The 25,432-nt window shown below is 41.1% G+C and overlaps 1 protein-coding gene across 1 annotated transcript; it reads right to left on the bottom strand.

The window, feature by feature from the left end:
* Positions 1 to 379: 379 nt before the first annotated feature.
* Positions 380 to 2,840, bottom strand: LOC136234871 (G-type lectin S-receptor-like serine/threonine-protein kinase LECRK3). Its single transcript, XM_066024360.1, has one exon. The coding sequence runs from the start codon at positions 2,786 to 2,788 to the stop codon at positions 494 to 496; it is 2,295 nt and encodes a 764-aa protein (XP_065880432.1). The 5' UTR covers positions 2,789 to 2,840; the 3' UTR covers positions 380 to 493.
* Positions 2,841 to 25,432: the final 22,592 nt, after the last annotated feature.

Here is a 25,432-nt window from a genome sequence, read left to right on the forward strand (position 1 = left end):
TGGCGAAACTCATCCAATTTAGATGACTACTTAACAGAATTGTTATCGTATTGACACGTGACGATATTTTGACATTTAAACTTATAAATTTAGTTTAGAAATTTATTTTTATTTTTTAATTTAATTAATTATTTGCATATAAAAAAAGTATGTGACAAATAAATTTTAGAACACACTACGTATCAAGTCTACATGTTAAAATATCGTCACATATTAGGAGAATAACGGTTTTATCTAGTCTACGTCCAAATTTAATGAAATTTTACCAATTAAAATATTTATGAGATTAAATATGATCAAATAATCAAATGTGAAAATGTTTTAAATTAGCCTATTCTAAATTAGTATATGATACCAAAACTGAAAATAAAAATAAAAATGATGGTAATTATGAGACGGTTTGATTAGAAATGAATTAAAAATAGGTTGTGGGTGACATATTTACATAGTGAAGCAGGAACATAGTTTAGTTTAGAAATATTAAAGTGCAAAATCAGTAGTGCTTTGTAGCAGTGGAAAAGGATGGAGAAGCAGGTGGTTGTGGTGTATCTATGGTTCCATCCAACATTAATACCACCTTGTTCATTGATGGTCTCAATGATGGCTCATCTTGGATACACCAAAGGCCTACCTTTACTATTCTCTCAACTTCAGTTTCTTCCACCTCTTTCTCCTTTGTTATCTTGTATAGCTCCTTTCCTTCAAAGCATTTATAAACCCAGTTGGCTAGAACCACTTCATCATCTTCAACATCCATTTCCACGTTCCTTCTACAACATATTATCTCAAGCAACATTATTCCAAAGCTGTATACATCTACCTTCACTGTTATAGGTGCGTTACTATGCCATTCTGGTGCAACATATCCCCTTGTTCCTCTCACGCCAGTGTATGTCATGGACTGGTCAGGCATCAGCAGCTTTGACAACCCAAAATCTGCTATTTTAGGCCATTCATTCTCATCCATCAGTATGTTTTCTGGTTTTATGTCGCAATGGATTATTTGAGTCTCGCATTCTTCGTGTAAATACACTATGCCTCTGGCTATTTTTATGGCTATTTCTATTCTGCCCTCCCAGTCTGCTTTGTCTGCACCTGCACGCCTGAAAAGGAAATCTGCGAGTGAACCATTTTTCATGTACTCGTACACCAGAAGCCTGTGTGTTTCGTCATGGCAGTATCCAAGCAATCGAACCAAACTTTTGTGATGAGTTCTTCCTATAATTCTCATCTCATTTCGGAACTCTCTTTCGCCTTCTGCCATAACTTTCTGTAGCCTCTTGATTGCGACTACTCTGCTTCCATTTGAAACCAACCCTCTGTAAACTGTCCCAAAACCTCCTCTGCCAATTTCATCCTCGAAATTGTTCGTTGCGTTTTTTAGCTCCTCGTATGTAAATGCTCGCAATGTCACATCTTCAAACAGTTCATCATTCCCCTGACTCGAATTCGAAATCTTTCTATAGTTCCAGACACGAAATCTATAAAAAAGAATCCCAAATGTTATCATCATAACAAGTGCACATGTGGAGACAACAATACAAATTATCAACACTGTCGTTTTCGCATTTCTTTCCGCCGATGAAATTAGTCTACTGCTCGTCTTGATGAAAGTTGTTTGTTCAATTTGCTGCATTTTTCCAAGCATTAATGGAAATTTGAGCTTACTGCACTGTTGTTTCGTATATATGGCAGCCTCGCAGTCGCAGTCTCGAAAGCAATCATCTCTGCAGGCTTCTTTTGTGGCAGATTGAAGGGTAGAGTACTGGCTACTGGTTTCCCATGATACATTCTCCACTTCCTGAAAACTGAAATTCCACTCTTTCCCACCGGCGCAACCGTTGGTGATGGAATTCCATTGACATCCAAAATTCTTCCGGCGATCGTCAATAAAATCAAAACTAGGAAGACAAGTGCATACCGGATTCTGATCTACTGCAACAGAACAATATGAATTCTGGCCACAGATGCCGGTGGGATCACACTTGTTGTTAGAAGACTGCCATTCAATTGACCAATTACTGAATTTCCCCAAATTATGTGAGTACAGCCGGAATATTCCATCGGAGTCAACAGTTGCACGATACATTGCTTTACCCGAAATGTTTCTGCTATCAATATTGAGAGTTTTTAGCTTAACGCCATTAGTACTAAGTAAAAACAACTGACCATTAGTATCGAGATTCAGAGTGACATTATCTCCTGCGTTTGTTCGCGATCTCCAATAGAAATAATCGGTCTTAAATGGATAATTCAATGCGTGCATTATTAGATTTCCATTGGTTCGCATCCTGAGTCCAAATCTTCCGTCGGAGTTGGTAGACACCAGCTGTTTCCCTGCTAATAGACGCTGTCCCGGTAAGATAGTGTCAGTTGGAACATCAAAAGTCTGCCATATGATGTTGGAGTCGGAATCGTAGAGAACGAAGTTACCGGAGTCGAGCATGGAGGCGGAGGAGGCTGGGGAGAGAGTATTGGCAATTGAAATCTGTTCACCGCCTCGCAAGGTAAGTCGACCTTGAAGGTCTAAGATTAAAGTGGCATTCCTGGAAAGAGGTGGATCATTTGGATTTGCTGTCCATATTACAGTTTTCTGCTGGATTGATGGCATGAAGATGCCGATGGAGAACTGGCGGCCTTGTGGATAAAAACCGAAGGCGAAATGGCCGGAATCTGAAGACCAGTAGGAGTTGTTTATCGGATTGAGAGATGAACCTAGGGTGATGATCATGGATGCTTTTGAAGCTATAGAATTCAAAAGAAGAAGAAGAAGGAATAGCAAGTACATATTTCCTTGAAGTTTTGGATGAAATTGTTGAAACTAATTCAAACAAGTCTTGTTGTTTGTTGCAGTGAAGAAGAATGGTTTTTTATTTGAATCAAGATGTAGTTATTTGGACAATTCAACTGAGTCCAAATGTTCAACCATTTCGCCTGTTTGACTCTGAAATTGGGCTGTCAAACTTGCATGTCAAAGTCAACTATGATACTAATGGATTTTAAATTACTTAAATAAAACATGGAAGGAAGTGTATGATTTTAAAATTAGTGATGGATTTTCTTAATACCATTGTTATCCGGCCGGTTCGACCGATCGAACTGGAAACCGGTGAGGAGATTGGTCCGAGCCTGTCCGGTTATTTGATTAGACAACAGACCGGGGAGAACCGGGACCCGACGGTTCGACCGGGAACCGATGTAACCCCAGGTCTCTAACATTTGTACGCGAGATGGGATTGAATATTTCACAGGCGGGCTGGTTTGTAAAAATAGGCGGGCCGGTTTGAAAAGAAAAAGAAATTTGTGGGGTGATGTTGGCGGGATACAAAAATAGCAAAAGTGATCAAAATGATTTGAAATTAAAAAATAGCAAAAATGATCAAGTCAATGGACCTCATTACATTGCGGCATTAGCGTCGCCCACGTCGTGCGCCCCTAACTCGGTGATTAATCGATTGCACCCCTGCGGCGCGTGAAAGAGCTTTCTTCCTAGTAATTGGTTAGAGCCTTATAAAGCCCATTTACTTATAAGCTAGTTAAGTTTTTCCTTTCTTTCCTATGTGGGATGTGAATGTTTAATTTCTTTTTATTTTCTTCCAAACCATTTCAAGTCGTTCACTTTGAGTATCAATTTCTCATTCATCACTTGTCCATTTTGAGTTTATAATATATTTTTATAAAGATCTCATGGCATAGAATACGTTGATATGTTTTAATTTAAGACTCAAATTAACAAAAAAAAATAACAAACCAAAAGTTGTTTATAATTTATTTTGGATATATATATAATGTATAAAAAATAATTTTAAAATAATTATATATATTTAATATATATAAACATTATTTATTTATTACATCATCCGATTCGACCAATCCGAGCCATCCGGTCCGACCAAGTGATCCGTGATCCAGTTATCAATCCGGTTTGATGTCTGGTCCGGTTCTGATAACATTGCTTAATACCACTCATCTAAAGTTTATGTTTTCACATTTTAACAATTTGAGACAATACTTAAATCAATTTGAGATGGATTGCAAGGATGAAACTGTTTATTTCATAATTAATCGCATGCTATATATAAAAACACAGATTTTTTTAAAATTAAAGCATCCAACTTCTTTGATTGAAATAAATAAATAAATAAATTGTTGTCGTATCTATAATACAACAACCGATTGAAAAATAAAAACCGTCATAACGACTATATAAAATCGAGTTTTACACTCAACATAGTGACAAATTAGATAAAGGAACTGTCATTACAAAGTCATTAAAGTGACAGTTGTTAAATATTTCATCATTGTATCACGTGAAAGATGACATAGAGTAAATAGGCATATGTCATATGACGTTATTTCAAATTACAGATTTGAACCGCCATCTTGAAGCATCATCAGATGACAGTGAACCCCGTGACAGTTTTATCTTTATCGGAACAACGATTTTTAATCATCGTTTGAAGGGGTTATCGACGTAGTGTACCAGGTTTTTTGTTTCTGGAAATTTTAACTTTTACTATGTTTTTCACGAGGAAGGGACTTAATTAGTGTTGCTTTTTTTGTGTAGTAGTATGTTAAACAGATTTTTCCTTTAGCTACAAGGTCTCTAATAAAGTGAATGAGAATGCCAATATGCTTGGTTTTACTATGGAAAGATGGATTTTTCGTTATGCATTTTGTTGAGTGATTGAAGTTTTGTTATAATTTATGTTGTACAGCTTAATCTAGATTTATTCTTGCTTGCTGAGAATAAAGTAAATAATGTTTGTAGGTGCATTCATTCATGTTTGCTGGTACACTTCACCATTTGCATATTTGATGTATATTCATGGAAAAACCTCATGTCAACTGTATAGTAGAAAAACCGTTGTTAAAAGGTTTATATTTGTCATATGTAGATGATAAAATCCATCAGTAATTTGCAAATGTTGCTAAAATACTTACCCCAATGCCCGTGTAAACCGTCGCAACATTTTGCAACGCCTATATTATAGGCGGTTATGCTACTGTTGGTTATGCTACTGTTTGAAAAACCGTTGCTAATACTTGTAAAGATGGTTAAAACTTCCTCTACAGTGAAAAAATTCCGTCGCTGAAAATCTATTTTTTTAGTGATACATGGGTACATATAAGTGTTGTATTTTATTGAATAAGCTGTTCACTTTTTGTCACGTTAAATATTCCAGATTGAAGTTGACGGGAGTTGCTAATATGAATTTGGCATTACTTTGATTATTTTGTAAACTTTATAGAGTTGAATTATGTCTTTATTGATTTCCTTTTTGTAATTGAATTGAAAGAAGATGAGATGATGAGTTATGTGTTTTATTAAAGAGAAGACAAAATGATGGCTATGAACTATCATTTCTAGAATCGATGGTTAATGTACTTGTACAACAAGCTTTAATCATTATATATATATATATTTGGAATATTTTATGTTTCTTCAAAACTAAATTCCAATAATTTTAGTAAACAATAATAGAGCTCATGCCACGAATTAATATTTAAATGTGCTTCCAAAAAGTCATTAATCATAGTATTCAAAATTATTGTTAAACAAGTACTACTATATTATAACTCTGAAGTTTCATTCTTCCTATTTGGCTTTCACATGAAAAGAAAAAGCAGACAGAAAAAATATTATTTGGTGAAGATTCTGTATGTCCTTCTTCACCTTCTTTTACTAAAATATCTTTATTCTTGTTACTGAACAATAATTTTAATATTACAATCGAGAGCTGAATTTCAACTAATTTCAAAAAAAATATTACATGCTACGCATCAATTATATATTAAGTGTTTCATAAAGCAAACTTTTTGTGTATTTTGCGATTTGTCAATAGGTTTATGGTAGATAAAATATGGCTTAATGCATATCCAGACCTTTAAAGTTGTCATTTTTGTTCATTTAACCCTCTCAATTCAAGGGACATCCTTTTCACCTCCTAAATTCACCAAAAACACTACTATTGGCCCTTTTTTTTAAATGTTGAGCTGAACTCATTTTCGTATACTACACGTGCTTGACACGTGGTAGTAAATTTTGACATGTCAGCAGTGTAAAGAAAAAGTCTAAAATACCCTCAACAATTATAGTGAAAAGACGAAAGAACCCTCAAAACTTAAAACTTTCTGTTCTCTCACTTACCTTCTCCTCTCTTCTTGCTTTCATTCTCCAGGAATCCAAAGAACTTCCGTTTCCTACTGATTCAATCACAAATCCTAGGTTTAATTTCTCTTCCCCTTCACTTCTTCTAATTTTTATATCTCAATTTTATTTTTCGTTTTTGTTTTTACCTTCCAGGTGACCGGATGAACAGATTTCGATTTCGGTAAGAGAACAAAAAAATCAAAAGAGCAGAGGTGAAGAAGAAGAGAATAGGTGAAGAAGAAGAGCCGATGTGAAGAAGAAGATCAGATGTGAAGGATTTGGAAGAGAAGAGTTGAAGAAGAAGAAGAGAAATTTTAGGGATTCCATCGTTGAAGAAGAGTAGAAGAGTATTAAATATGGTTTTTTACTTTTTTTTTTTACAGTTGAGAGAGGGAAATAAGGCTTTCACGCGTCTTCATTGTGTGAAACCCAAACATTGACCAAGTCAAGGTCATGTAGGATTAAAAGGGGACCAATAGTAGTGTTTTTGGTGAGTTTAGGGAGGTGAAAGAGATGTTCCTTGAGTTAAGGGGGTTAAATGAACAAAAAGGACAACTTCAGAGGGTTAGGTATGCATTAAACCATAAAATATTTCTAAGCTCGATAAAATATTTGTTTTTTTTTATTTTTGTTTTTTTTCCAACATGTGTATAAAGAATGTGTTAAGAATCCCGGAAAAATGAAATTCACACGATATTATGTATGTATATATGATATGTTTATAATCTATTATATGTGAGTGATATAATGTTACACAAGTGGAGTGGATCAACTAAATGAGTTCTATTATTATTTTATGAAATTGAACAATTTATCAATGTTGAGTTTCATTTATAGTGCTAGGGATAAATCACACAAAGAAGTAGAGAAATAGTAAGGCTAACAGAAAAACATTGCAAATTGAGAGGGTATATACTTGTGAGAGAGTAAAAGTTTTCGGAAATTTGTGCTGGAGAAATTAGAGAATTTAATATTTTTTTTTGTTGTGTTCATGTTATAAGAGAGAAGTTAAAATTCTTTCAAAAAAAATTATAAACTATTGATTTTTGATACGGATTAATAGGAACGAGTTAGTTTTGATCTTAAACTAACAAAGAGGTTCTTTTCTAGTTGGACTAAAAGGAGTGAATCTCATATAGAAATGTATAAGGTTTGTTCTTCAAAGAGACGTTTTTTTTATTATGATTGAAAAAGAAGAACAACCTCACAAAAGTTGAGGTTTAAATACCTCCCCTAATTTAAATACAAAAGACTATAATACCCTAACTAGGATTAAATTTCATAAAGAAAGTAATAGGGTAAGGTGGGTGAAGTGGTTAAATGGTAGAGTGGTAAATAGGCTTAAATGGCAAAACAGTAATATTAGAGTGGCAAAATAGTAATAAAGAGCAAGCATGAATCTGACAGCTTTGGTCTCCTTGGGGATTAAGTTACCTCATACGGGGTGTGACATGTTTGACACACCAAGTGGCTATTTGTTCTGACCGCTTCCTTGGCCGATAATGCATCCTCAATGTCCATCTTCACCAAGTCACACAACGTGTGGATGAAGGCCACACGTCGTGTGAATTTCACTCGAAATTCCAAGAGCTTCAGTCACAAGCCTACACATTGTGTGCCCCCTGACACGCCGTGTGGGTCCTTCCTTTTCACATCTTCATACATCGACTCACACAACACGTGGCTTGTTGCACATGCTGTGTGAGATGCTCCTCCAGCTTGCCTTTGTTTACTATTACACATGTCCGCATCATTCTCCCCTTCTTGAAAGGAGTTGGACTCTGACTCGCCCTTGGTAAACTCAAGAGATCCATCTGACTTCCATGGGCTTAGATCACGCACGTTGAAGAAAGTCGACATCCCACCGAGCCAATTGGGAAGTGATATGTGTTAGGCGTTTGCAGTGACCTTTTTTTGTTACCTTGTAGGGACCATACTTTCATGGCTTAATCTTGCTACTTGGAGCACTAGCAAGCCTCTCCTTGCTTAGGTACACCATTACCTCATCCCCGACTTTGAATTGAAGGTTCCTCCGATGCTCATCAACCTTACAACTTGTTATTTTGTTCTTCAATGCTCTGTTTCATCTCTAGGTGCATTTGTTAATAGTCATTAGCAAGGTTGTGAGCTTGTACACTCTTCTTATAGCCATTCAGAATGTCCCCAATATCGAGGGTACGGTTTGGGATCTTCGTATACACAACTTCGAAAGGTGATCTCGTCGTGGTCGAATTTACGGCCCCATTGTAAGAAAACTCCGCTTGAGCTAACACCAAGTCCCACATTCTCGGATTGTTCATACACTTACTTCTCAAGAGGTTACCCAAGGTACGGTTGACTACCTCCATTTGCCCGTCGATTTGTAGCTGTGCAGTTGTACTGAACTTTAAAATAATACCGAATAGAGCCCATAAAGTACGCCAAAAATGGCTTATGAATTTCGTATCTCTATCCGAAACAATGCTCTTAGGAACATTGTGCAACCTTACCACTTCTTGGAAGAATAGCTTAGCAATAGTCGTGGCATCATTCATCTTCCGGCATGGAATGAAATGTGACATCTTAGAGAATCGATCCACTACCACAAATATTGAATCCATGCCCTATTGTGTTTTGCAAGCCCAATACAAAATCCACTGATAGATCCTCCCATACGGATTCCGATATTAGTAATGGCATAAGCAACCCTGCATTAGTAGCATGTCCTTTGGAAGTTTGGCACTTACCATAACGCTCTACAATGTAGGCTACATCCCTCCTTAGTCTTTGCCACAAGTAGTGGGAGCTCACCGCTTCATAAGTTTTGTCTCGCCCAAAGTGTCCCTCCAAAGTTCCTACATGAATATCCCGGATCACCCTCTCCCAAATGGAGGTGCATGGTAAACACATCTGGTTGCCCCCGCATAAGATAGCCATCAAACAATTGAAAATCTCTATCCCTAGGTTGATTCTTGCACTTCTCCTAAACCACTCCAAATTCTAGATCCTCCTTGTAGTCTCCTTTTATGTGCTTAAAACAATCTAACTCAAGGTACAATGTCTTAAGGAGTTCCACCCTCCGGCTTAAGGCATTCGCAACTTTGTTTTGTTGTTCGGCCTTGTGAAGAAGTTTGTACTGAAAATTATCCAAGAAGGCGGACCATCTTTCATGCATGGAACTTCTAAGTTGTTTTGGCTCCCCAAGTACTTGAGAGCTTGATGTTCTGTGTAGAGGATAAATTCCCTACTTGGAAGGTAGTGTTCCTACGCCTTCAAAGCATGGACTACCACATAGAATTCATTGTTATAGGTGGCCCATTTCTATCTTGACTCGCATAACTTCTCACTGAAATATGTTATAGGCCTCCTCTCTTGCATCAATATCCCTCCAACTTTGACTACACTCGCATCACATTCAAACTCAAACAACTTATAAAATTTTGGGAAAGCTAACATCGGAGTCGTGCTTACCTTTTCCTTGATCAAAGCAGAACTACCTTGAAAGGATATAAAAAGGTTCTGGGATGAATATCACTATATCGATGTATGTTAAGATGCAGCCCAGTTTGGGGAAACTCCATCATATGGATGGGAGAAAACACTTTATGTACAAAAGATTGAAACGTTTGTATAAAAAGGTATGGTAGGCATGAACGTGATTACTTCATGTCGAAGAGTAATATAGATTATGACTATGGAATAATTTCATGACAAAATTGTTTAGTTGCAAACACCGATTTGTTACGAAGATTGGGTGAGGAGAAACCCCATCAAACATACAAATGAACATGCACTATATCAGTTTCCATAGGCTAAAAAGAAATCACATATGAACACAAATTTGAAAAGTCAGTACATGAAGGTACGACATGCATGGAAGCATCATATTGAATATAAAAATTCATAAGTCATGCCAATGGTATAAGCGAACTTTCATAATAAAATCATATGGTTGAAAACACTGTGTACATTGTGGAAGTGGGGTAGGAAGGCGCCCTATCAATTACATGGATAATGATATAGGAATCTAGTGTTCAAGAGCTCGATATATATATGTGCAGATAAAAGATAAATAGGGCACCAAGTGCACATTTAAACATTACACAAGCTTACAACACAAATACCAAATATATGCGAGCTTTAAGGAAAATTCAAAGATGGTAAGAGGAAGAGCCGAAGGGCAATATTCCTTAGCCACCAAAGAATGGGACAACCTTTCTTCAACATATGATCGGTTGCTCAGTTTGAAAAAATGTCCTTTTGGACGTCCCGAGGGAATAGGATAAGAATTACACTAAGTCCTTCCATATTCAACTTTGAAGGAAGCTCTGATTCAAAGCAATGTACAATTCTCCTTAAAATTTTGCAACTCCTTTCCTCGTATCCCAAGACCATCTTAGGACTCTCTCTCTCTCCTTCATATATAGTCCTTCGTGAACCATCAAGAGAAAGATGGTATCTTCGTATTGATTAAAATATGGTAAAAAATAGAAGAGAAGAAGAAAAATAATAAAAGCCACGTGTTAGACAAGGTGCCGAACGGCCTCGCCCGGGCGGACCGGGGGGTGGACACCTCATGGCGACGTAAGCGGTGATTGGCGCCGAAAGCAACCAATCGTGGAATCAAGCTGCTCGGCAGAACCGGAGCTCGGAGTATGGAAGAGTCGCCACCCACGAATGGGAAAATGAACACCGATCCCTTGCGGCAGACCGGTGAGGGTTCGGGAAACTTAGGTACGAGCCGAGAAGACTAGCTCCTTTCCGGAGAAAGGCTACTAGGCACCCCGACATCGCCCGGTTATGAACCACCGGCCTCCTACTCAGCGTGTTAGGCGATAACGGACTAATCACATATTTCTTTAAGTTTAAAATTCATTTGAAACCTTTTCTTTCTCGCTTTGAAAACCGTTTTGAGCATGTCATTAAAAGCCATTTTAGTAAAGAATCACCCATTTTGCATAAATTTAAAATACATAGGAGAGAAATGGGGAAAAGAGAGAATTGATTTATTCACAGTGTGATTTTATGCCTTAGTCTTATATACTAATTCTAAGCTAATCTCATTCCCAAAAACGAGTTTATTTACATGGTTCGTACCTTAATCGCCGTTGAAACGATTTAAGTACGTTTCAAAACCCCGTTAATGATGTTCCCTCGAATCGCCGTTGGAACGACTCGAGCGTTTGAAAACATTGAGAAAACCATTTTAATCTAAAAACGTGATTAAGCATACAAGTCAATTTATTTTGTACAAAATCATTTAATTAGGAAACGATTCAAAACTCTATTATTTACAAATAGAAAATGATTTTAATTACAAGGTTCGCTTAATCCACCGTTTGAACGAATTAAGGTTTCAACACGTGATATTTTAGAAACGATTTAAAATGAAAACAATCTTTTATTTGTACTTGAAGAATATCTAGAAAAACTTTTAATTTAAACAAACAACTTGAAATCTTTTTTTATCTTTTCTTTTCCCTTTTTCACTCAATTAGCCCTTACTTGAATATAATTACAATAATTAACAAATTAAGACCAAATTTACCCAACCAAATGTGTTTGAAATATATACCTATATGCAAAAATAGAATAAAAATACATATATATACATAGTTTTATCTAAAAATAAGGATATATCTATAGATAAAAATAAGTATGAAATATTATATGATATAATAAAGAAAATGAAAAGAATACTAAGTATAATGCCTTTTTATTTTAATTCAAAACATGTGAAAACAATGAAGAAAATTCATAAATGTAAAGAATAACATTTAGTTCTAAATAGTTTTAAGTATTAAATATATAGAACATAACTTTCACCCTAAATAAGAGCTAATATAACTTAAATATGCCAAAACTATATATATATGCAAATATAATACTTTACAAAACTAAGTCAAAACGAATTAAATCCCAAATATGAAATAAATAGCTATATAATACATAATTAATAGTTATAGGGCCCAAAAATAATTTTTATAAATATATTACATAGTTATATACATGTATATACAATTAGAAATATCAAAAAGTTGAGAAAAGAGGGTTAAAAGAGGGATTTTCGGGTTCCAGCAGATTACCGACAGAAAATCCGTCGCTAATCTGCTGTTAGGACAGAAAAGGCAGAATATCAACAGCAGTCCCTATACTTTCCAGATTTGTTCAAACACTTTAGATTAGATCTATTCTATCGTTTTGGACCTCCGAACTACCCGAATTGGGTCATAGTCTATAACGGAGACTCCTAAAACGATGTTTTCTTTTAAAACGTTATTTAGAAATATTTTCAAAACTTATAATTACAACGTTTCTTAATCCCGAACTATCTTTGGATCGGATCACGGTTCATATTGGGATGTTAAAGCGAGGTTTTTTGTTTCAAAACAAAACCGAACGTTTATTTAATACGAGACAAAAATTAAATAAATACGGAAGATTAAATAAAACGTGATAAATAAATAATTAACTAAATAAATAAAATTATAACATAAAAATAAATAAATAAAGAAGATAAATTAAATAAAATTAAACGAGTCTAGTCCTCGGATAATACCTCAAGATCGGTATTGACAGCTGAAGTCGGTTGATTCCACGAATCGTGATTTTCCGGTGTTTTTTGTGTTTTTGGTAAAATATTTAACTTTGGAAATTTTGGATTTTTTAGGAAAAAAATGTTTTTTTCCAAAAAAATCACTTTCTCTCTCTAAAAATTTCCTTAGAGTGAGAAAGCTTCTCCAAAAATCCCCCCCCAAATGCATGGGGATCCGTGCCTTTTATAGGCACGGATCCCAAAAAAATTTGGGTGCGTCGGGCTACGCCCAAAATTTTTGGGCCTACGCCAAAAATTGTTGGGTGGACGCCCAAAATCAGTTGGGTGAACGCCCAACTGATGTTGGGCGAACGCCCAACATATGTTGGGCGCGCGCCCAACGAAAGTTGGGCGTTCGTCCAACGACTGTTGGGCGTTCGCCCAGCCTCCGTTGGGCGCCCGCCCGACGTTGCCGGGCCTTGCCCGACGAGGGTCAGGCGAGGCCTGACACGACCGGGCGGTCGCCGAATGACCGTCGAGCGACGCCGATCGTGCGTCAAGCCGTGTCCGACGCTCGATGGGTGATGTTCCCTCCCCGACGAGCGGCGTCTGGCGCCCGGCACGTCGGACGGGCGTCCGATGTGCCACGCATCGTGGCTTACGGAGCGACGATCGCCGCTGGAAGCGTCATTCATTGCTCGTAGACCGATGCTCTGCCCTCCGGAGCCTTAGCGCTCATCGTCGTGATACCGAATGTGCCCGACCCTACTCAGGAGACGCCGAACTAGTTAGCGGGGCTTTCAAGTGCCGGCTCTCCGAGCTTTCCCGTTTATTTTTAAATTTTCTGATTTAATAGAATCAACCGATTTGGCCGTTTATCGCGGGTTTTCGTCACAGGTCCTCCGACTCGGTGTCTACAGTTGTCCCTACTTTCCTATGTTGACAGTGATGTGTGTGTTTTGAAAATATTTTTTGCTAACGCAACACATGCAATGTAAATATATTAAAGTAAAAGACACGTATAGAGTAGGAGGAACAATACCTGATCTCTATGCCGCCTGCTCCGGCTTCGTCTTCGATCTTTGCCTTGTCCGTCCCGCTTTCGCCTTTGAATCGGCCGCGGATGGGCGTTCTTTCTGGGGAACCTAGTCTCTAAATCGGCTGCTGGTATACCGGCTCAATAGCAACCCCGGTCTCTAAATCGACCGTAGGTAAAATGGCTTAAAAGCAATCCTGCTCTCTAAATCGACCGCAGGCAAAATGGCTCAAAAGCAACCCTGGCCTCTAAATCGACCGCAGGCAAAATGGCTCAAAAGCAGCCCTGGTCTCTAAATCGACCGCAAGCCAAATGGCTCAAAAGCAATCCTGATCTCTAGATCGACCGCAGGCAAAATGGCTCAAAAGCAACTCTGGTCTCTAAATCGACCGCATGCGAAATGGCTCAATAGCAACCCTGATCTCTAAATCGACCGCAGGCAAAATGGCTCAAAAGCAACCCTGGTCTCTACATCGACCGCAGGCAAAATGGCTCAAAAGCAACCCTGATCTCTAAATCGACCGCTGGCAAAATGGCTCAAAAGCAACCCTGGTCTCTAAATCGACCGCAGGCAAAATGGCTCAAAAGCAACCTTGGTCTCTAAATCGACCGCAGGCAAAATGGCTCAAAAGCAACCCTGGTCTCTACATCGACCGCAAGCAAAATGGCTTAAAAGCAGTCGTTGTCTCTAGATCGACCGCATGTAAAAATGGCTCAAAAGCAACCCTGGTCTCTAAATCGACCGCAGGCAAAATGGCTCAAAAGCAACTCTGGTCTCTAAATCGACCGCAGGCAAAATGGCTCAAAAGCAACCCTGGTCTCTAAATCGACCGCAGGCAAAATGGCTCAAAAGCAACCCTGGTCTCTAAATCGACCGCAGGCAAAATGGCTCAAAAGCAACCCTGGTCTCTAAATCGACCACAGACAAAATGGCTCAAAAGCAACCCTGGTCTCTAAATCGACCGCAGGCAAAATGGCTCAATAGCAATTCTGAATTTTAAAACACTGTCGTTTGTGTTTTACTAAGGTTATCGTCTCGGGTATTTGAGTTATTGATAGGAACGTGCTTATCCTTTTGTCTGGAATGCTTTTGACTAAAAATCATTTTTCTGCTGACTGTTGTCTGTATTTTGACTGGCGCCACTGTTCTGTAAAATTCTGACTGTCATCTGGAATCATGCCCTTAGGGTACTGGTCACCGCCTGGCAGAAACGCAGGCTGAAACGGACTGCGAATCGGAGGTCTGTGCACCTGGTAATTAATTATTTACTTTTCACCTTTATGTCACGTCGTACCTTTTTCACTATTTATGGGAATGACATTCTCTTCTCCTATATAAGGTGGTGGGGTTTCATTTCAACCCCACACCTTCTCTCTCTTCTCTCTCTTCTCTCTCTCTCTAGCATTAAACTTAGAGCATTCTCGATGGATTCGGATAGGCATGATGGCACGAAGGGCATGGATGCGGGTTTTGAGAACTTGACTAGAGTGGTTCCTTTTCAGCACCCTGCTTCTCATCTGAGCCGGACCAACATCAATCTGGTAAGTACCTCCTTGATCTTTATCTTTTGACAAGACTTCTAGGCCTTAGCATCCCCATTTTGAACGTCGTTTGCATGCCAATCATTTAGACTGCTTAGAAGACTTTTAATTAGAAAACGCGAATTTTTATGCACGTGAACAATGCTTTATGCTTTTTGTTTGTTGAAAGAATATGAACTATATACATGAGAATAGTAAAAATACCGACAATGCATGCCAACCATAAAAATGCAAATAATGCACGTGAATAGTAAAAACATGAATAATGCACGTGAATAGTAAAGACATGAATAATGCATGCTAACCGCAAAAAACGTGAATAGTGCACGTGAATAGTAAAAAAAACAACTAAATTAAATGCTTTTGACTCAAGTTAGAATTAGGTTAAGCTCTTCGCAAGCACACGAGAGAGTGGAACACCAAAGAATAATGAATTAACCAAATCCTATACAAATGATTCTACAAGCGAAATCTCACAAAGTAACGATCTTAACTGACAGGAATTTCAAGGTTAGATTTAAACATAATCGAAAGAATAACTAGGTTAACAAACTTTTATTAGACGTATGCATAGAAGCGAGGTTCTCGAGGAGTAATGACTTTAGTTTGGCCCTTTGCCTTACCCGTTCCGTTCTTTCCAGGTCATTGGTATTTCAGGGACCACCGAGGGCATTCACATCTGGCATGCCATGCTTAGCCCGGCGGCTAAAGCTCGGGTACGAAAGTTGGACTTCGAGCCTTTCATCCTGGCGCTGCCTCGCGCCAACGGGGTGTGCGATCGGTTCGGCCTGCGCGCCTTATGCGAGAGATGGGTAGACTCGGCCCACACCTTTCACTTTTCTTTCGGGGAGATGATGATCTCGCCCCGCGACTTCTCCTTGCTGACCGAATTGCGGGGTAGCGGCATCCCGGTCCCGCTTTTCTTTGACATGGTGCGTCCTTGGGTTGACCGCGCCGAGCTATCTGCTTTGATTGGACCTAGAGTCTATACCGGCGTCATGTCTACCCCGGCGAAGTTTGTCACCACCTACGGATTATTGAGTCGCAGGGACTTCTGTGACCGAGATGACACGGATCAGGCCACTCGCAGCTTCCTTCTGTATGCTTTGGGCGAGACGATCTTCCGCACCAAGAGCGGGACCATACATGCGGGTCTCATCCAGGCTTTCCGTGATTTGGATGCGGTGTCGTCCTACGATTGGTCAGGAGCCGGTTTGGCCTTTCTATATAAATTCCTGGACCTGACTTGCCGGCAGCGCAAGGATTTCGGCGGTTACACCTTTGCCCTCCTGGTACGCCTTCTATCATCGGTTTGTCCCTTTATTCTTTCTGCGATTTCTATTTCCGACATCCGTTTCTACGAGCAGGTTTGGGCCTATGAGAGGCGGATTCTACCGTGCACTCGTAGGAGTAGACCACGTACGGTCAGGCTTCCACTTATGGCGAGGTGGAGTGACTTTGATTTACGTACTGAGAGGAGGCGGACGGTGGCCCGACTCCTATCATGGATCGACACGCGGAGCTTGGGACAGGTGAGCATCTCTTAACCATGATGGATTTTGTTTGATCTTATCTGACCTTTCTTTTGTTTTTTTCAGATTTCCTTTAGATGGGACGACCTCGACTTCGGTCTTGATTATGCCTACGTTACCCGCATTCAGGGGCAGCAGTGTGTGCTCACCGGCCCGTGCGTGTGAGCCTGGTATTTGGGGGACATGGGTTTTACTGGGGTTAGTGCCACACATTGGACGCCAGGTGAGATTCCCGTGTCCATGTTTGCGGTGAGGGTCATGCCCTTGTCGGACATTCGTCACGATTTGACCCGTCGATTCGCCCCTCGGGATGTGTGGGACCACGCAGGGGGTCGAGCCCGCTATTTATCGACTCTGTTGACCCCGTTGGATCCTCCCGAGGTCACGATGGATGTGGACCCTACAGATGACGTGTTTTCGGCGGAGGCTGTTGCCGCGGTCTTTGGTCAGGAGGAGATTCCGGTGAGTTCTTTGACCTATTTATTCTTTATTTACGAGGCGGTTATGGACATTTATTGTGTCTTTACGTGCAGGAGGGTTCCTTGAGGAGCGCTCTGACGTCTGACTTTTTCGATGGTGCTCGGGCCCGGACTTCTACGAGCGAGCCTTCCTATTATGCAGGCGAGTCCTCCGGCGTTGCTCAACCCGAGCGGCTTCGCCTCGGCACACCCTTCCCGATCCCAGGGAGAGATTTTCTCGTGATTCATTACGGTGAGGCGGGTGTGGCCTACTCCGGCATCGAGACAGCCCCTTCGGTTTTTACCTCGAGGATGTCGTTCGACCCCCGTGATGCTCTCCATACTTCGAGGGAGACGTGTACTAATTATATGGGGTTGTCCGGTTATTTTAGAGAGCAGCTCACTCTACGCTGTGCCGGCCACCTGGTGAGTATTCTTATTCTGTATTAGTGCAGTGAAATGTATGCGTGTGATGTACATATGTATGTATGATATATTTTTTCTTTCTTTTTTTTATTTGCAGAGCGATCTTCATGCAAACGAGCAGCGGTTCAGTGAGTCGCAGCGGGATGCCGATGCTAGAGTCGGGCATGTCTATCGCGAGAGAGATGCTCATTGGTCGGAGAGGGTGCGAGTTGAGACCGAGGGGTGTCTTGCTGCAGAGGAGAGGATGCGAGTGGAGACCGCGGGGCGCCTTGCCGCCGAGGAGGCCTTATCTGCCGAGCGGGCTTCTCATCTAAGGGACTTTGAGGACTTCTGGGATTTTCCTCCTCATTAGGCTCATTATTTGTAGTTTTCTCATTAGTATTACCCCGATGTATAATTTGTATATAGGGAGAGGGGTGGATAGGACGTAGGCTTTTTATGTGAAAGAGGTAGGAAATGTATAACTCATGATTCATAATACAATGCATTCAGTAGATTGTAATGATTCCAATCATCCTCTTCAAATATATTCATGCCTTTATTTATTTACAAACAATAGAAATACTTAGCCGCTTATACATTATTTTCATAATTGCTCAAAATATAACCACTGTTACCAGGACCCGCCTTTTTTCGGTTTTCAGATCCCAGCGATTTTTTCATCTCTCCTTTTATTATCCCGAAATTTTCAAACGAGTGCCCTTTCGGGTTTTCACCCATTGGGATGTCCCTTATTGTTGCATAGGTCGCCCTTTGCGGGTTTTCAACCTATCGGGAATTTTCATTTCTTTCTCTCTTTTTTTTTTTACGAAAAGTATTTCTTAAGCCTATTCAGATTGGTAGGTTCAGAGAACTCCATGCCGTCCATAGTAGTTAGCTTCACCGCCCCTTTGCTTAGGATTTTCTTCACGAGAAATGGTCCTTCCCAGTTTGGCCTGAACTTGCCCCTAGGGTCGGTGTGCGTCATTCGGATCTGTTTCAGCACCAGGTCCCCTTCTTTGATAGGGCTGGGCCTTGACCTTTTTGTTGAAGGCTCGGGCCATCCTTCTCTGATATAACTGCACGTGGTAAAGAGCCTCCATCCATTTCTCGTCCACCAATGCTAATTGCTCATATCGCTTCTTCACCCATTCCGTCTCGGGAATCTCTACTTCCACCGCGATTCTTAACGATCGCTTTTCAATCTCAATTAGGAGGACGGCTTCGGCCCCATATACCAAGGAGAACGGCGTTGCCCCAGTTGACGTTCTAACCGTTGTCCGATAAGCCCATAAAGCGAGTGGAAGCTGCTCGTGCCAATTCCGGTGCGATTCTACTGTCTTTACGAGAATCCTTTTAAGGTTCTTATTAGCCGCCTCTACTGCGCCATTAGCTTGTGGGCGATATAGAGAAGATCTATGATGCTCAATACCGTACTCTTGGAAGAGACTTCTCATCTCTCCCTGAAACTGGACCCCATTATCCGTGATCATGTGATGAGGCACTCCGAACCTGGTGATCAAATGCTTTTCAATGAACTTCCTCATCTTCTTAGACCCCAACTTGCTAAATGATTCTGCCTCTACCCACTTGGTGAAGTAATCAATGGCGACTGCAATGAATTTATGTCCGTTCGACGCATTAGGCCTCACCTCCCCGATGATATCAATGCCCCAAGCTGCAAACGGCCAAATGGGTGCTAGCACGTGTAGTTCCATAGCTGATAAGTGATTATAATCTCCGTGGATTTGACAATCATGGCATTTCTTCACATATTCATTACAATCTCTTTCCATGGTGAGCCAATAGAAGCCTTGCCTCACGATTTTCTTTGCCAATACTGCTCCTCCCATATGGGCTCCACAAATTCCCGAGTGTACTGACTCCATTGCCTCACGGGCTTCTCCCTCATCCAAGCACCTCAATTGTAAACCATCAGCGTGTCTTTTGTAAAGCAAGTCATTGTGGATGACAAATTGCTGAGCTAACCTTCTGATCACTGCCTGATCCCTAAATTCTGATTCTGCCGGGTATGTTCCACTTTTCATGAAGTTTACGATATCGAAATACCAAGGCTTTTCATCTGCCCCCAACAGCATTACATCTTCGTAGCATGGTTTGTGAGACCTCCTCAATACCAAAGGCTTTGAGGCAAGATTCCGGGGATTATCCCATACCGACACCAAAGTGGCCAAAGCATCCGCTGCCTGATTCTGTGCTCGAGGAATGTGATAAAAACGACACTCGCTGAATCTCTGCGCCAATCCCTCCAACTGGTCTAGGTATAGATGCAACCTTTCTTCCCTTACTTCCTAGTTTCCCTGTGCTTGCTCGATAATCAGTTTTGAGTCGCCCCAAATTTCAACATACGATGCTCCCAGTGCTGCTAACGACTCTAACCCGTAGATACATGCTTCATACTCGGCCATATTATTGGTGAGAGGGAAGGATAACTTCTTTGCCATTGGGACCCTTTCTCCTTCTGGTGAGATAAGTAGCACTCCTACCCCGGCTCTATTTGAGTTAACCGCTCCATCGAAGAACATTTTCCATGGTATCACTTCGATTGCGTTCAAGTGCTCATCGGGGAAATCATAGTTTATCTCTTCCTCTTCCGCATTTAGAGGCTGATTGGCCAAAAATTCTGCTACGAATCTCCCCTTAATAACCTTCTTCGTTACATATTCGATGTCAAATTCGGACAAGAGCAACAACCATCGGGCTAGCTTCCCTGTTAGAGACGGAGTTCGGTACAGATACTTCACGGGATTCATCCGGGAAATAATGATCACTTTGTAAGATTGAAAATAGTGTCGTAGTTTCTTTGTTAGCCATACTACTGCCACACACGTCTTTTCGATCATGTTATACTTAAGCTCGTATTCCATGAACTTCTTACTCAGATAATACACCGCGTGCTCCACACCGGTGTCCCCTTCTTGGGCCATCATTGCCCCGATAGATCGCTCCTCGATAGCTACATAGAGGAGAAGCGGTTTTCCAAGTTTAGGCGGTCTTAAAACCGGTGGATTAGACAGATAGTTCCGGACACTCTCCAATGCTTGCTGGCACTTATCATTCCAAACCGTTGGTTGATCTTTCCGTAGCAGCTTAAAGATCGGCTCGCAGTGAGTCGTGCTATGAACCGACTGATATACTGAACTTGCCCTAGAAATCCTCTCACTTCTTTCTCATTCTTGGGTGCTGGCATTTCCTGTATGGCCTTTACCTTGTCGGGATCCACCTCAATCCCCTTGTTACTGATCACATAGCCTAAGATCTTCCCCGATGAAACGCCAAAGAAGCACTTCTTCGGGTTCAACCTTAGCTTGAATTCTGCAATTCGGGCCAAAAACTTCTCAAGTGAAGCGAAATGCCCCTCTCTTGTCTCCGACTTGACCATCATATCGTCCACATAAACTTCCACCTCTTTGTGTATCATATCATGGAACAATGCCGTAGCCATTCGTTGATAAGTTGCCCCGGCATTTTTCAAACCAAACGGCATTACCCTATAGCAGTATGTTCCCCACTCAGTTGTGAACGAGGTCTTTGTCTTGTTCTTTTCTGCCATTTGAACCTGCATGTAGCCCATGAAGCCGTCAACATTCATGCGCAAGACGCTCGATGCAGCACTGTCGATTAATACGTCGATGTGAGGCAATGCGAATTCATCTTTGGGGCAAGCCTTGTTGAGATCTCTATAATCGACACACATTCTCACTTTACCGTCCTTCTTCGCGATTGGCAGTACATTGGCGACCCAAGGGGGATAGTCAATTACTTCGATGAACCCCGCTTCTAACTGTTTCTTCACTTCCTCTCTGATCTTATCCGCCCATTCCGGCCTCATGCGTCGGAGTTTCTGTTTCACGGGCTTAGCATCAGGGTATGTTGGAATACCGTGAGTTACGATTGATTGATCGATTCCTGGCATGTCTTCGTATGTCCAAGCAAACACTATTTCGTATTTTTTAATTATTCTCTCAAATTCTTTCCTCTCTTCAGTAGTTAATTCTTGAGCAATTTGTATAAGTTTAGGATCTTCATCTGTGCCAAGATTGAAAGTTGACATTTCTATTGTATTGATTTCAAATGTAGGCATGTTATATGAATGAGAATGCATGGAATGATCAGAATCAACATCAAGCAAGTAAGCAAAATCAGAATTCATTTCATTGATAGTGTTGGCGAGTACATCATCGGATTCAAATAAAGCAGTAATACAATTTTCATCATCGGGGTTCTCGGGTTTCTCATAAGCCTTGGAGGTGTTGGGCTCGTCCACCGCTCCCATAGTTGCCTCCATAGTGATGACCTGCTCCTCGACATTCAGATCTAACATCATGATCTCCTCGATGAAGCAGCTTGCCTCTCCTTTGCCCCAGCTGGTGACATCATTGAAGATCTCAAAGCTTGGCAGAATCTTTCCTTCGGTGCCTACATCCATTTCCAACTCATCGTCAGACTCATCCCAGATGTTGATCGGAACTCTCTGATTGATACTTTCCTCGTCGGAGGAACTTCCCCAAATGTCCACGACCATCAGATCCATTATGTGAGGGACGTTCGGATTTACGTAGGAAGGGTCCGACGATCCATACCGAGCCCAGCCTATCAGTTCTTTATAGTCCTTGAGGAACACTCTGTTCATTCTTCTAGCCACGAGTGGAATAACACCCTTCCGGATGCACATGAGTTGCTCTTGATCGCTCAAGGTGACCCGACATGAGGCATACTTGAACCTCCATCTTCTAGCATAATCCATGAATGCTTCTTCGGGAAATTGCTTAATCCTTTCTAAATCTTCCAACGACCCTGTCCACGGAATGTACATCTCATACCTCTGCACAAAGGCCTCCATGAGGGATCCCCAGTCCCCTTTTGTCTTTGCCGAGAGCATTCGGTGCCACATCAAAGCTTCTCCTATGAGTGTCTTTGGAAAATGCTGGACTAACTCACTACGGTAGAGTCCCACGTCAAACATGTAGGCACGGAAACGGTTTATGTGATCAATGGGGTTCTCATCTCCCTTATACTTAGACATGGCTGTTACTGCCTCAGGTGTCTCCTCTTCGGGTAACGCAGGCATTTCCTCTGGACATTCCCATGCGGCGTATTTCTTGATGAATCTCTTAGTCATTTTTGCTCAATCTGCTTTAACGTGCATTGGAAGAGACATGTACCACACCAGCGACTCTCCTGCCAATGAGTTGCAAAACAAGCTCGTAATCTCCTCCTCTTTGAAACCTAGAGGACCCATAGCCGACAGATAAAAATGCAGGTGCTCCATGGGGTCCTTCCCTTCATTATACTTGCTAACAGTCGGAAACGGATGTTTGATAGGCCCAATTTGCATCGTGCTATGTTCCCCTGCCTGTGTTTTGTCTCTTCGATACTTCATCAAAAACAAGCTTGACATCAGCGACCAATCATGCTTAGTCGAGTCAGGTAGCGATTGAAACCACTTCAAAGGTTCGCCTACCAGCGAAAGATAGAACCATGGAGCGACTTCTTCCACTTTGTATGGCTCCCCAAACATAGCACACACGTATCTATACAAATGAGCTTCGGGGTCTTCTACCCCACTAAACAATTTCAACACAGGCATGATCCTCCGAGATGATACTTCCTCGGTTTCCTCAGTTTTAGATCTATCGTTCATCACTTCTTCCGTTGGTTCTTCCTCCAAAACAGACACGTATAAACCATTTCCCACATTCCTTTTCTCATCGGAGTCCAACAGCTCCTCCTTAAATTTGTAGAACGACCCTACCCTCAAGTTTTCCTCCAACTTAGATCCGACTGCGCTTACCCCATGGCTAGTTTTCTCGATGGCATTGAGTTCAAGCACTCCTACTATGACGGGTTCCACATGAGCACTTGGCCCTCCGGCACCATTCTCCAGCTTCCTCCGTTTAGTATGAGCCATTTACGGCTCCCCCTCAACTGTCAAGGCATAGCTGTACACTTGATTAAAATTGGTGAAAGGCATAGCCCGCAACTCCTCCTTAATGTATGGCAAAGTATTACCGATTACTACGTGGATCTGATCCTGCTCAAGCGGTTTCTGTTTCATAACTGCCGCCTTGGCTCTCCATCTGCTCACAAAGTCAAACAAGGACTCCCCAGCCTGCTGCCTGGTGCTCCCTAGCTCCTTCAAAGTAACCTCAAACATAGTGTTGAAGCTATATCGGGTAATGAATGCCCTCTCCAACTCCTTCCAATCTCTTCTCGTCACCAGCGGCAACGCATGAAACCACACGAGGGTAGTCCCCTCCAGGTAAGTATCGAACAATCCCAGAACTTGTTCCTCAGTCAAGATCGTGTGCTTCATCACAGCAACATACCGATTCATGTGAGTAGTAGGATCCCCCGTTCCATCGAACTTCTCCATGTCCGGGATCCGAAATTTCAAAGGCAAAGCAGTTGCCGATAAACAGTTCTTCAAATTATAAAAATCCTGACTCCCGGGGCTTCCTCCATGCAAATCCTGCATCTCCTGAGTGATGTGCTGCTTCCATTCGTCTTCTTTAAATTTCTTCTTCTCAAGATGTTTCTGGATATAATCCTGATAGTCATCCTCATCCCCCAAGCGGGGACCAGTGTTCACATCATTCTGAGTACGCTTACTTCCACTCTTGTTATCCTTCAGTGCCAGCCCAGTTAGCTGGTCTAAAATCGTAGTCAACTGATCGCTGATATTGTTTACGACTCTTTCTAACCCAGCAATCCTCTCATCTGGTGTAGACATACTGACAGAATACCGAGCTGACTTGAACGAAGATGATTCAGAAGCCACTACTCTCGATTCGGAATTGTCAATCTGTAGCTGATCAAACTGTCTGACTAGCCGGTTACTCTTGCGAAACCACAACCGCTTAATGATGAAGTCTGCGTGAACGACATCCATTAGTATGTATGCATGATTTTATATGCATGATTCGTGGTGTGTGCGTTTATTTATTTACGGATATATAAGATAAGAAGAACAAACGTCAGTCTAATTACACATATCACAACATCTCTCTTCCACCCTTATTCCTCCACACACTCGAGGGTCCAAGTCTCTTTCTTAGGATTTTGGTTTGGGGCTCATATTGCGGTCCAGGGGACGCGTGATGCCGATGATTATTGCGGAAAAAGTAAATCATCCATCAGACAATACAGTTCTTTTTGACGTATCCACATCCAGTGACTAAGATATCGACCACATGGATTGTTCTTTCGAATAACTCGTCTTTTGTCATTTCGCGAGATGCATTAGTTCGGGTTTTGATTCCCTTTTGAGCATATCTCGGATTTAGACGTGGTACGAGTTATTCTTCTGGTTCAATCGTTCGTTATTGACAATGACTCGTTCCCTTTTATTCGCGTGGGTTCGTGTCTCGATTTTTGGATTACAGCGGGATCTTTTTGGATCTATCGAGAGACGTAACCACGTGTTTATTTAGTGATGAAATCACTTTTTTTTTATTTTAAGAAACGGACTCATCGTGTAACATGTTTGTTTTTAGCGTTAAGAATCCGTTTGCTCGTTTTGGCTACGTAAAAAGACGGCGAGTCTTATTTGAGCGCACGATAATCTTTTGGCTATTAACAATTTTTATTTCTTTCCAATTTACGGGATATACCATCCTAGCGTGGTTATAGAAAATCAACGTTTCGTTGAATCGCATGCTTATTTGAAGTAGGGATATTACCGTTTTTTCATTTAGGCACGAGTTAAGCAAACACGCATGTCGGGCCATATTTCTTGTAGTTTGGGTAACGGTCGAAATGATCGAGCCA

Source organism: Euphorbia lathyris, chromosome 7 (genome assembly GCF_963576675.1).
Source record: "Euphorbia lathyris chromosome 7, ddEupLath1.1, whole genome shotgun sequence".
Lineage (NCBI taxonomy): Eukaryota > Viridiplantae > Streptophyta > Magnoliopsida > Malpighiales > Euphorbiaceae > Euphorbia > Euphorbia lathyris.